This window comes from Lonchura striata, chromosome 8 (assembly GCF_050655825.1).
Source record: "Lonchura striata isolate lonStrDom1 chromosome 8, ASM5065582v1, whole genome shotgun sequence".
Lineage (NCBI taxonomy): Eukaryota > Metazoa > Chordata > Aves > Passeriformes > Estrildidae > Lonchura > Lonchura striata.
Genome location: NC_140710.1, coordinates 8,266,757 through 8,279,280, shown reverse-complemented (window position 1 = coordinate 8,279,280; position 12,524 = coordinate 8,266,757). Strand labels below are relative to the sequence as shown.

Sequence of the window (12,524 nt, the reverse complement as noted above, 5' to 3'; positions counted from 1 at the left end):
TCCCATAAATTTCCACAGAGGCTTGGATTCTGCTGCAATCATTAGCATAAGAGCTAACAAGATACTTTAGCTTAGAAAAATGCATCAGCCATAACTCAAGATCAATGCTATGCTTTCAGCTTTGTCTGTAGAGACAGAAAAGACAAAAAAAAAAAAAAAAAAAAAAAAAAAAAAAAAAAAGAGAAAAGCAAAATATATTGGTGCAGAGTCTTTTATCACATTTAGGGCTTACTGCCAAAGTTCAGCTGAAAATTCATGGACACGGGACTACATTAAAAGTCTATTTTTAAAATTTACTATTTTTTAATATTTGGACAAATATTCTGGGCAGAGGCACAATGCCAAAGTTCTGAACATCTATCTGCAAATAATTTTTTTTGGACATACATAAGCACCATCATCTTTGATTACATTTTTTTCCTACTTTGGATTTATTGGCTACAGTGGAACTGCTCTAGACTCAGTCCAGTATCAAACCACTATCATATGTGGAATAACGGTGTTATCATTCCTACTTCTATGCACTACATTTCCCAATCCTCTGATAACCTTGTTTAGCCTTGTTCTGTTCCAGTGATGAGAGTGTATTTCTGGAATGTGCATTCAAATGGTAATATTATGTCAATCAAAAAACAATATTACCAACACTGGAATAAAGAGTTGTGTGCCTTTCCTCACCTGCCTGTGGGCAGAGGTGATCTTCAACCATAATTCTACTTGCAGATGGAGAAGAGGAAGCTGAGATAGGGAAATGGGAAGCCAGCTCCTACCATGAAACACACAGTGATCCTAAAACCTCTTCAGCAATTATCTTCCTGTATCTTGGTCAATCCTCTAGGCTTTTGAGATTCCTCTCTCCCACTGTCCTAATCAGCAGATGACTCAAGATTTCCAGCCTCATCTCCTGAGAAATATCCAAACTCCAAACTCCTGCATGTACAGCATCATCACTGACAGTTGCAGGGGCATCTCTCAATAAAACAAATGCCTTATTTCCTTATTTCTCCTTCTCTCCCCAGAGGGTTCACAGCTAAATAGAGAAAACAGAAAGCAGCAAACCCAGAGTCAAAGGGACAGCTATGGCAAGACAGGGAGCTGGCCATCAGCTTCCAGAGTTCCAGTCCAGCAGCTCAATACAAACCCCATCCATCCCTCCCTGACAAGAGAGCTCCACCTCCACACTCATAATCCTTATCTCCAGTTGTGAGCAGGGAGTTGTTCCCAGATACATTACATTTTCTTTAAACACTATAAAGATTGGGTTCTCTTTATTAGTCTTCTGGTTTATGAGCTTTATGTGGGCAGAGCCAGAAGACAAGTAAGGGATCCCGCTTTGAAGGATTTTCCCTGCACCATGCAGGTCAGGAACCTTTATACACTTGACAGCATTACGAAAGATAAGGATCTCATGAGCTGACAGGCAGCTTATGGGGGCTGCCAGGGAGCCAGAACAGCATCCCAACACCCACTGGCTCCTCCAGCAAACTGGACGGCCCTAAATTCACACCAGCCCTTCTTGGGTCACAGGCTGACATCTGAGATCTAGTTATCATTCCTTTATGAAGGGAGGACACCCTCCTGTTAACCAGCCTTGACAAGGCATTGTGGCTTTTACTGCAGGGCTGCAAAATATACTGCTCTGGACTTTAAGACACCTGTTTTCCTCTGATTTATGGACCCTTCTGGCATCTGGGAGAGCAATGTCCTCTTACTGCAGCCTCTGATAGGAAGGATTGAAATAGTGCAAAGTGAATGGTCTGTGAGAGTGAGTATCTCCACAAGGAAGACGTAGCTGCCACAAAAGCAAAAGATGCTGCCAACTCAAATGGTTTTCCTCCAGCACTCCCAAGATTCCTTCATGAGGGAGACCAGCAATGGCCAAGGAGGGAGTGTCAGGTTAAACTGATTTAATCCAAAGCCCAAAGTTGGCAGCTGCCAAGAAGATAAGCTTCCAGCTTGTTATGGAAAAGGGAAACCAGGAAGGAGCAGTCTCCAGTTTGAGCATGTGATTAACCCATTATGGCTTTCTCCTATGCACTAAAGTAATATATTAGAAGTCTGAGTGGACTGTAAAAGGAGTATTTAATATTTGAAGTAAAGTTCAATTCCATCTTTTCTTTCCCTTTTCCAGAGTTGGAGGGGGAAAAGGCAAAAATACTTTTTGCTTGAAGGGAAGTGAAGAACACAAGCAAGAACATTTCTTGGGACCAACTCTGGGGAGCCACTTCTGGCCATGAGCTAATCCCTGCCCACCTCCCATCAGTGCTCATGGTCCACAGATGTTGCAGTTACATCACCTTTTGGGTTAGTGAGATTTCTGTAACTGGCCTCTCTGATTTAAAGCTAGTGGGATTTCTCTCAGCATGCCACGGCAACTTGATGTGAAAACAGAGGTGTTTGAGTTTCAAACTGGCTACCTCAGATCTTGGGGCCACTGGAGCATCTAAACTTGTAAATGCAGGAAAATTACAAATAGGAGAAGATGTGGAGGGGAAGAGCAGGCTGAATGCCAGTGTAGTCTCTATGGACAGTGAATGATACTTTTAAAAACCAGCTCTGCAGGTGACACAAAAGCTGCAGGAGTCATTGCTGGCCTGAGTGTAAAGCTGCCTGCAGGCAGGGTGGGCTGCAGCCCTGGGACACCCCTGTATCTGCAGCTTCAGCCCTTGCTGCACCTGCATGGACACCCTCCCTGGGAGCACCAAACCCATCCTGACAAGGCTTTTCTTCCATGTGGCACCTGGCCAAACAACAGCTGTGTGTCCTGCCTAGTTCTGCCTCCCCTGTTCATTTGGGCCAAAAGAAACCATGTAAAAAAAAAAAAAATAAAAGACAATAAAAGAAAAGAAAAAAGGCAGAAAGGCCACAAGGATGGGCTGTGCATCTTGCACACTCACAGCTTGGGGAGTGATATTTCTATCCCTGTTAAGAAAGACTTTCAACAAATCCCTGAGAAGTCATGACCTCCATGTATGTTTTCTATTTGTTTTTCCACACCAGTTAAATAGCTGCTTTCCAAGCACTTGGGACAAAAAAAAAGGAAAAGAAGAAGCAAGCAACATCAACCCCTCCTCCAAGGCCTCCTTCCCCACCCCAACCCCGTCCCTGCTCCCCCTTGGTTGCAATGCCAAAATATGCAGCCGGCCTCTCTATCTGAATGAATGTTTTGATTAAAGAAATCTTAACAAAACAGAGTCAGAACAATGATCCCGGCCCCCTTTCTGCAAACTTCACCCAACTATGTGGAGTATATTTAGGACCAGATTACAGGGACCTGCTCATTAATTGACTAAGGATGACAAGCCTGCAGTGTATGCAAATAAAGGCTTGGGGGTTTCGGAGGGGAGGGTAAGTCTTAACAACCTAATGATACTCCTGCTACACTTAAAACCCTTTTAACGTTGGGATTTTTTTGAGGCCAGCTTTCATGAGCTTGCAAACATATGGAAAAGTTCAAGTTCTTCTATTTCCCTTCCAAATGGTTTCTTTTCTTTGACAAAGAATATTTTTTTTTTCTGTTCAGATACTAAAACCATCACCTAGTATATTGCCGTGACACCCAAGGAAAGACACTGATCAAAGGGCAAAGCAGGGCAATAAAGTGAAAAAAATGGGGCCAGAAGGTTTGGGTTTGGGGTTCCTTTATTAAAGAACTGCAATTCTTTTTCCAAAAGTATTTTTCATTTTGTCTTCTTTTACACAGTGGGAAAACACTTGCTTAGTAGAGGGTACAAACTCAGGTTTGGTTGTCTTGGATATGTATTGTTCAGGGCTCTTCAATGGTTTTCTTTCCATCCCTGTTTAGTGAGATTCTAGGAAAAGCTCTAACACGTATGTGAAATTTGCAATATTATTTTAACCTGAGGCAAATCTGATCCAAAAATACATGATTTGCACAATATCACATAACTTAGCAAGGAGCAGAAATCTGATTCATAACACCACAGCAGCTGGGCTGGACATGGGATGTCTGGAGCTGACCCTCAAGGGAGTGCACTGCAGAGGTGGCTCTGCCCTCCTGTTTGGTCCTAGAGAAGTCCAGGCCTCTCCCAGTCCAACCAGCTTTCTAGTTATGCTGGCATCTGAAAAAAACTGGATCATAGCTTTTGACCTGATTTTCACTTTCTTTACAATGGGGCTACTTGAGAGGTCTAGTACCAGATGAAAAGATGGAGAATATCTCCAAGAAAGCCTTTAGAAGTGAAACAAGGACCAGAGAGGGGAAACATAAGGAATAATTCAGATTAAGTTGCCTCTGAAATGGATTTCTTTGCATCCATGCTGGTAGAACTCTACAAGCCTTTGGTTTTAGAAGATCTATGTCTGAAGTCACCATCAGAGAGCTCAACCAGTTGACACTGGAGATACCAAATCTATGGCATTCACCATTTGGTAATGCATACTAACAGTGTCAGGTGAGGAAATGTTATGTCCAGGGTACCCAAGAACATGGTCTTTTCAATAATGCTGACACTGATCCTGCCAAACCAACCAAACTGCCCCCTTGTCCCACTTTTCTCCCCCTCACAGTAATAATGAGGAGCAAATATAACTTCTAAATAAAACATGAAGAAAAAGCACTTTGTACATTCAACCAACAAGATACTATTTAAAATACTAACAAGTCTTTTCCATTTCTCTTTAACAAGTATTACCAAAAAACACTTCATAAACCAGCTCTTTAAAATGAAGGGAAAGTAAATGCTTTACAGCAAACATATAGTACTGCACAGAAAGCAGCACCTTCAACTCCAAATATTTTTCACCAATCACTCTTTTATAGTCATTTATAGTCTATTCCTGTTCTAATAAATACAGATAGTCAACAAGCCCTAAATGTTTTAATGTAAATCAGCCCTTTTCTGTAGGTGAATATGTTATTTTTCTAATAACGTAGCTGTCTGAAAGAAAAATCTTAGCTTTTTAATGTCTTGTTCCAATTTCTCCATGACTCTCTCTCCTCTCACATTGCTTTCTTCATGGAAAGAGGAGGGAAAGAACTTCCAAGGTAAAACAACTTTAAGTGCAAAGATGTCATGAAAATTTTCAACCAAGAACAACCTATTTTCAAAACCTGTAGCATGAAATTATCTGGGTATGTTCCAGATTCTTAATAAAAAAACAATCTCTGCAATGTTTTCCCCAGCACTGTCATCAACAAGTACACTTCACTCTCAATCTGGATCTGCAACCAATTTTCTGAAACACATAAGCCAAAATACAATATTGCTCCAATCTGGAATCCTGTTCTGACATAATATGAAAATTAGACTCCGAAAATTTTGGCTACACTCCTGTTTTTTCGTTCACTTCCAAATGCTCCCAGTGTACCAAAACATGGAGCTGTAACTCAGGTGCAAGTGGAGAGAAATTATGATCCCACCACAGCAGAGCAAGAGCTCTTCTGAGCTATGGGAAGGCAGCTCCTCTGCAGGAGCCTCTCCAGAGAGCAGAAGGTGGGGACAGGCTCTGCTGGCTGTGGGCACAGGCAGCACTGAACACTCGTGTCACCTGGCATCAGGACTGCCATCAGTGTCCTCCTGACAAACACTCCCAAAGTGTGACTGACCCTCTGCCTCTAGCCACCATGGGAAACTCGTGGGATGGCTCCCCTGGTGCTGGAGACAGCCTTGCACTGGCTTTTCTGGAAAGACCACAGTCATTTTCCATGGAGGAACAAGAGGCTGTGCCAGTTTGCCTGCACTTTGTTACGGCTGAGAACGATAAGATGCTTCCAGAGCATTGTGTTACAATATCTGTGCCTTCAGTTCATGGATTTATCTTCCTCTGCCCTAGATAAAACTCCATTCCTTGGACAAATTAGGTCTGCTTGTCATTCAACACTCTACCTAATGGTCTCAGCTGTGTGTTTCTGCAGTTCCTGAAGCTGGAGCATTCCACAGATAGTTCTCATTGATTTGAGAAGCGAGCCAGAAATCCAGTTGTATTTTATCCAAAATGACAATGGGATAAGTTAATGATGTAATTAGAATTATCAGGACCCTTAAATTTTAAAGGATGGGTTTCAGCGAAGAACGATAACATTTTTAAAGGGGTATGTAACAACCTGGTGATTTATAAACAGCAAGTGCCTCGTGAAGTGAGGCACTAAACGTTTTCTTCTTTAGTTTAGGGAGGCTGATACTGACATGGGCTTAGTCTATGAATCTCTAATGTCATGTTTTCAAAATCATAATATGCTTTTCAGAAGGCAACACTCTATCTAAATCCACCCATGGCATTTCAAACTGCAGAGACAACTTGAGATATTGATGGCATCATTCAAGTAAGGTATCCAAGAAGCTTGGCTGTTTCTGATGGACACAGCTTGAAGGAGGAGGCACAGCACCTGAAAGGGGTTCAGAGCTCTCTGTAAGCTGTGGTTACCACCAAACAACTTCACTGCACAGCTTCCTGGATGAAAGATGCTTGGAAGTGTCAGGTATGACTCATGCCCAGTGATGTTTACCCTATATGGGACACACAGATAATAAGTATGAAACCTGGGTAGTTGGGCCAGTAGAAATTGTCTACAAAGTGGTCAGCAAAGCTGCAGGTCTCTGACATGCCAGATCAGCAGTGAGAGAGGAAAAACCATCTTCTCCTGAGACAGGAGCCTCTCCTCAGGTGAGCAGAATAGCTGGGGACAGCAGATGAGAGATAACAGCTGGAGACCACAGCCACAATTTTTGGGAAGGGCTGAAGGACAAAAATCTAAGTGTTGGATTTTCAATTTTCCTCTTAATAAAGAGTACAGAGGGGTACAAGGAAACATAGAATTCAATGCTGGCAAAGATGAATTTGCTTTACAGAACTGTCCTCAAAAACTGAATAGCTCAAAACTGACCACAGGAAGTAACTGGTGCAAAAAGCCCTACACAATAAACAATAAATTGTTCTGCACCCTACTTTTTCTTCATGGAGGCTTTGGGTGACTAGGCAATTTCTTAACCGGTAAAGCTAGAAAAGCTTTAGCTAAAAGTTTAGCTTAGGTAAAAAAGGTATCATCTGGAGACAGATAATTTTCTAATTTTGAACTAACAGATTTTTTGCATTTTAATACTTCTGAACACACTGACCTCAATTCCCTAGCAAGAGCTTCAGACAGAATACAGAAGTCAAAACTACTGATTCCAATCCAATCCAATCCAATCCAATCCAATCCAATCCAATCCAATCCAATCCAATCCATTTTTCCTTTTAGGGAACATTTATAAAAGCAGAGAAAGAAACTGACTTCTTCAAGGGGAAAAATAGGCTGGAGAAAGAGCAGAAAATACACTCATCCTATCTTTAGCTTTACTTTCTCTTCAGGATCATTTTGACTCTCTGCCCAGGAGCCTCAACATAAGCCTCTTGATCGCAAAAGTCACAAGAGAATCAAGTGTTTGAAGAAGGTTATTGAAAAAAGAGAGGAGTTTCCTCCAGCACTTTTGGGTCATAGTCTTACTTACTAAATTCTCCCCCATAAAATTTTACTAAGTTTAAGTAAGGGTTTTTACATTTGATAAAATGCTGCTTACAAACAAAGTTTAAAAAATGTAGAGGGAGAGGAATGATGAATGCAGTATAACCACAGGAAAGCAGAGGTGTTTCCTCTTTCACTGTTCTTAATTAAAATAAAATTTAAAAAACCCACTGAAACTGAGAAGCATTTGTTTATTCCTCCACACTCATCAGGGCTGATGGCTCTGGGAAAGGAAAGAGTCAGGAACATGGGGCCCTGCTCACACCCCTCCCTTCTGGGCACCCTGGCTAAGCTGCACTTCCCAAGCCCAAGATTAGCAGCATATCCCTGGGGTGGTTCTTTCCCTACCCATGGGTGACAAAGGAGCTGTCTTCTGACCTAAAACCTGCTTTGGACTAGGAAGTACCTTCCCCTGCACCTTTCCTCCCAGCACCATCCTGTCTGTGCACCCTCTTGGCACAGTCTTGGCCCCAGAAGGACTCTGCCCTCTCCTCCCAAAGCTGCAGGACCCAGGAATGTGCAGGAAACCTCACACTTCCCAAAATCTCCTGGGGAGGCTCAAGAGCTCAAGGAACTTATCGTAACATGTCAGGTCAACAATGCTGGTATTTCCTCTTTTCTGCTTCAAGATGATTTTTGCACTAAAGCCAGCTCAGCATCTTGCAGACAGCTGAAGCTGCTTCATCACTGAAGAGTCATGCTGGAGGCATTTAGGAAGTTACTGCACCCACATAAATACTCTCCCTCTCCCTGCCACCGTCCCCACAGCGACCTTGTCACCTCCTTCCCAGTCCATTACAGCCACCTCAAACATCAGCTCTGAACTGAGCCAACTGATGGACAGTTTACCTTTATTCTACAGCTCCTGATAACCTTCGAGGGACAAGCAGGCATGAATAACCTTAAACAGCATCCCAAATTAGTCCTCAAAGAGTGAGTCACATCCTTTTGCAGTTCTCCTGAGTTGCCCCAGATGGAGCTGAATTCCCTGGCCTCCAGCATTCACATAGGTGTTGATTCTTACAACCCCATTCCTGACCTTTTGTTCCATACTACGGGGTATTACAAGGTTGTAGTAACATTACCAGCTTCAACTCTTATCAGAACCTCTAAAGAGCTGGGCCAGCAGCTGGGTATCATGGAAATAGGGACACACTCTCTGTGGCATTCTTGTCCCAAGACTGGCATGGGTACCTGCCCTGAACTGCAACAGACTCAGCACGTGATAAATCCCTGTGCCCACATTTAATGTCTCCAGAGAGAGATCCCACGGAGGATCTTTCATGTGTAATATCTGAGTCAGGCTATCTAATTTGGTAACCAAATGGCAAAAACTCTCCATGACAGACAGTCTTTCATCCTTGCAAAAAACCACAGACTTTGGAATGACCCCAACTGGCAAAACCTGATTTGAATAGGGAGTTTATTTTATGTTTTAATTTTCTATTTTGTTCTGCTTGCAGTTAAAATAAATGGCATAGAGCTGGTTTATAAAAACACTACCAAACAAAAAAACTCTTTACCCAGCAGTACTGCACAATATTTAGAGTTCTGCAGGGACCAGTAAACATAGAAGGATTTTAATTTTCCATGGCCTGTAAGTGTTATAATCTCCATCAACTGTGTGCACTCTGGGACCATGACTAACACCAGGGCTTGAGCTTAGAATGGTTGCTGCTTCTTTCTTCTGTCTTTAACACTGTTTTGAAACTCACACTTAATCCAATAATTTGCAGGAATAAAGAAGTTTTTACAGCAAAAGGTTCCTCTCAAGTCTAACCCACAGGTCTGTTATAGGACAATGTATCAATAAAACAGAGGTGTCTGTGAGTCCATGCAACTGCTATGAAAGACAACAACATCTTAGGGATAAAGGCTTTACTTATTAGGAGAAATCACACTGGTGGAGATTAAAAGGTGACCAAGGACATTCAGACACCAGCACTGTCTTCATGGGTTTGACTACTAGCAATTCTTTCATAGCATCCATGGCAAATATTCCACTACATCTTGCTTGTTTATTCCTTGTTTAGGATGTGTGTTGTGCCTCAACATTTCAGGAATAGTTACAACCACTGACTTCTCCAGGACCCTTGAAAGTCATGAGCTCTCTTCCTTTTCCAACTCATATTCCCCATCTTAAAAGACATATTCCTACCCAAGCTGCTTTCTCCCCTCACTTTTCAGTGCAAAGCTGACCAGAACGAACAGCTCTGGCAGCTTTGGTATGACACACTCTGTTTCAGTGATGCCATGTTAACCACCCTGGTATTTCCTGCTCAGTCACACTAAAAAAATGCTTCATCTTCTAAGACTGAGTTAATGGGGACACCAAAAGGGTTTTATCCCACGTTGGGGCCCCACTTGCTTGGCCAGCTATTCTGCTGAGAAACAAGTGACCCACAGAGCCCCTGTCCCAATCCACAGACTGAGCTTACCCCATCTCAGCTCTCCCTGGAAGTCACATAGCTCTCCTTGATTTGCATTTACTCATGGTAGACTGCTATCATGATTTAATCCTTTCACTGGCAAGGCACATATAATGTTTGGCTGTCAAATTTGCACAGGTTTGCCCCAAGTGAGTCACTGCACCTTAAACTGCAATCTGGGAATACTGATCCCAAAAAAAGGAGATGTTGGAGATGACATCCAAAGACCAAGTTTTCATAGAATTAACTGGAAAGGAGAAAGAGGAATCTCAGTTTGCCATGAAGCATCAAACTGGTCTGGAAAGCAGATTTCTGCTCCCTTGAGAATTTTTAATAGCTTTGGATAACTAAGATAAACAGAGACTGAAGGGCTGTCTGAGACACACACAGAATTACTGAATTATGACATGTTTGAGAGGTTATTTACTTTAAAGAGTATTTACATAAAGTCCACTTCCTCTTTATATATATACTCAAACATTACAAAGATTCTTCCTCCACCCTTAATGAGGAGTCTACATTCAACAGCCCCAAACATCCAGAATTCACCTTTTTTCAAGAACATCCCTAGGAAAGTTTTCCAGGCAGTCCATTCCTTATTCCTAGTAACAAGCAGTAGGACAAGAGGAAACAGCCTCAAGTGGCATTGGGGAGGTTTGGATTGGACATTAGGAAAAATTTATTCATCAAAAGGGCTGTCAAGCATTGGAACAGGCTGCTCAGGGAAGTGTTGGAGTCACCATCCCTGGAGGTATTTAAAAGATGTGTGGATGTGGTGCTTGGGCACACAGTTTAGCTGTGGACTTGGCAGTGCTGGCTTAGCAGTAAACTTGATGATCTTGGAGGTCTTTTTGAACCTAAACCATTCTATGATTCCCCAGAGCCTGAGCAAAACCAGGGAAATTCCACTCTCTCACCAGGCAAATGAGGCATGTGTGGAAAGAAAAAACAGGGCATTAAAAGGAAGAGGGGAAAGAGGGATCAGAATATGAAGTGATGACTGGGATGCTGCTATTAAAGCAGCTGATTTTCCCTCCATTCTCTGGCCCATCTGGAACAGCTCTGCTCACCTGAGAAGTGTCATGGTTGAATATCACAGCATTCAGGTCTCCACAGTTGTAGTGCTTGATGAGATCCTCAGTGGTGTAGGGGGCCTGCAAACTCCCTGCTCGAAGGCTTTCGTGTTGGAGCAGAGTTTGGTTTAGAGCAAACAGCACCTGCAGAAACACAGGCAGGAAAAGAGAGAAAAAGTTAAAGACAGTAGGAATCAAAACAACAAGGACTACAGGAAAAAACTTTGAAAGACTTTCCTCCAGCTGAAGTCTATTCCCTTTATCCATTCTGGCCCACAGTAACACGGGATGGTCTTCAGGCATTCCCAAATGGAAAAGCATTCAGATGCAAGACCCTATCATATTCTCCACAGAGTGTAACTTCATAACAGATACCTACTGCTCAGAGGTCACAGTCTCAGAACTCCTGGGCTCTCTGTGCTGGTTAATTTGCTTCATGACAGACACTGGAATGGAAACTCCCCTAATTGAGGGTGTCTAGGTGTCTCTGCCTGTTTCCTGTACCCTAGTTTAAATCCAAAGCCCAAACTCAGTTGACAGGTTTTCGAGAAAAAAATCAAAATAATCTGAACTTCTGAAGTCAAAGGTGTATTGGAACTTTGTGCATGCTTTTAATAACAGAAACTTTAGGAAATTCCTTATTAGTCTCCCTCCTTTTGTCTTTCCTCCTTTACCCTACCATTTGCCAAGTGAGAACAGAGACACCAATCTGTAACACTATCCCAACAGACTGACCCAACAGTATCCTCATCCCAAACCTGAAAAATACCAAAAAAGCAGAAGCACAATTTATTGCATAATTTTGGATAACAAAAAAAAAAAATCCTTAAATATTAGATATTTTTCCCTTGAATTACCAAACAAAGCCTAAAAAAACCCAAGTAAACAAACAAAAAACCCCCCACCCCAAAAAAAGCCCACCACAAAAAACCCCCCATGCCTCCCCAACAAAAAACCAAATAAAACCAAATAAAAAAAGGACCACTAAATTACATATGAACGACCAAAAATCTTTTTAGATTTGTGACAGACTGTGGGAGTAATATATACTTGGTGATTCAATAACCACCAAATCTGGGCTTTACACGTTCTGCTTTCCAAGAACTTTCTGAAGAAACTCGATAAAAAGTAGATTAATAAATCAGAAAAATAACAGTGAATACTTTTGTCATGAACTATATAAATAAACAAACACACTTTTCCTAAAATAAAGTGGAATGTGGTTACTGTGAATTCAGACTTCTGAAAAATTATATTGATGTGTCATTTTTCATGAAAAGACTCCTGCACCCCTCAGTCTCATATTTCACCACTTTTTGAGCTTTTCTCATTTATAACAGCATTGTCCCATCCTTCCCAGAGAATAACAATCATCTCAAAATCAGGGCAAGGTAATCCCCGCTGAGCTCCAGTCTGGGACCTGAATTCTTACCTTCTTACATTTTAGCAACTGAACCCACTTCAAGGAGTGAACCCAAGAGGAGTTTAAAATCAGCAATTTACATATGTATTTGCAGGATGGAAGCTTTTAGTTTTAAATTATGATTCCCGTTG

At 42.0% G+C, this 12,524-nt stretch overlaps 1 protein-coding gene across 1 annotated transcript in view; it reads right to left on the bottom strand.

Annotated features, from left to right (window-relative positions):
* The window catches only part of TRABD2B (TraB domain containing 2B), a 265,256-nt gene that overhangs the window by 112,576 nt on the left and 140,156 nt on the right, over positions 1-12,524 (bottom strand). Inside the window, exon 3 of the mRNA XM_021529047.3 lies at positions 10,968-11,114. Within this exon, the coding sequence (XP_021384722.2) occupies positions 10,968-11,114 (147 nt within the window). The remainder of the gene's footprint in view (positions 1-10,967; positions 11,115-12,524) is intronic.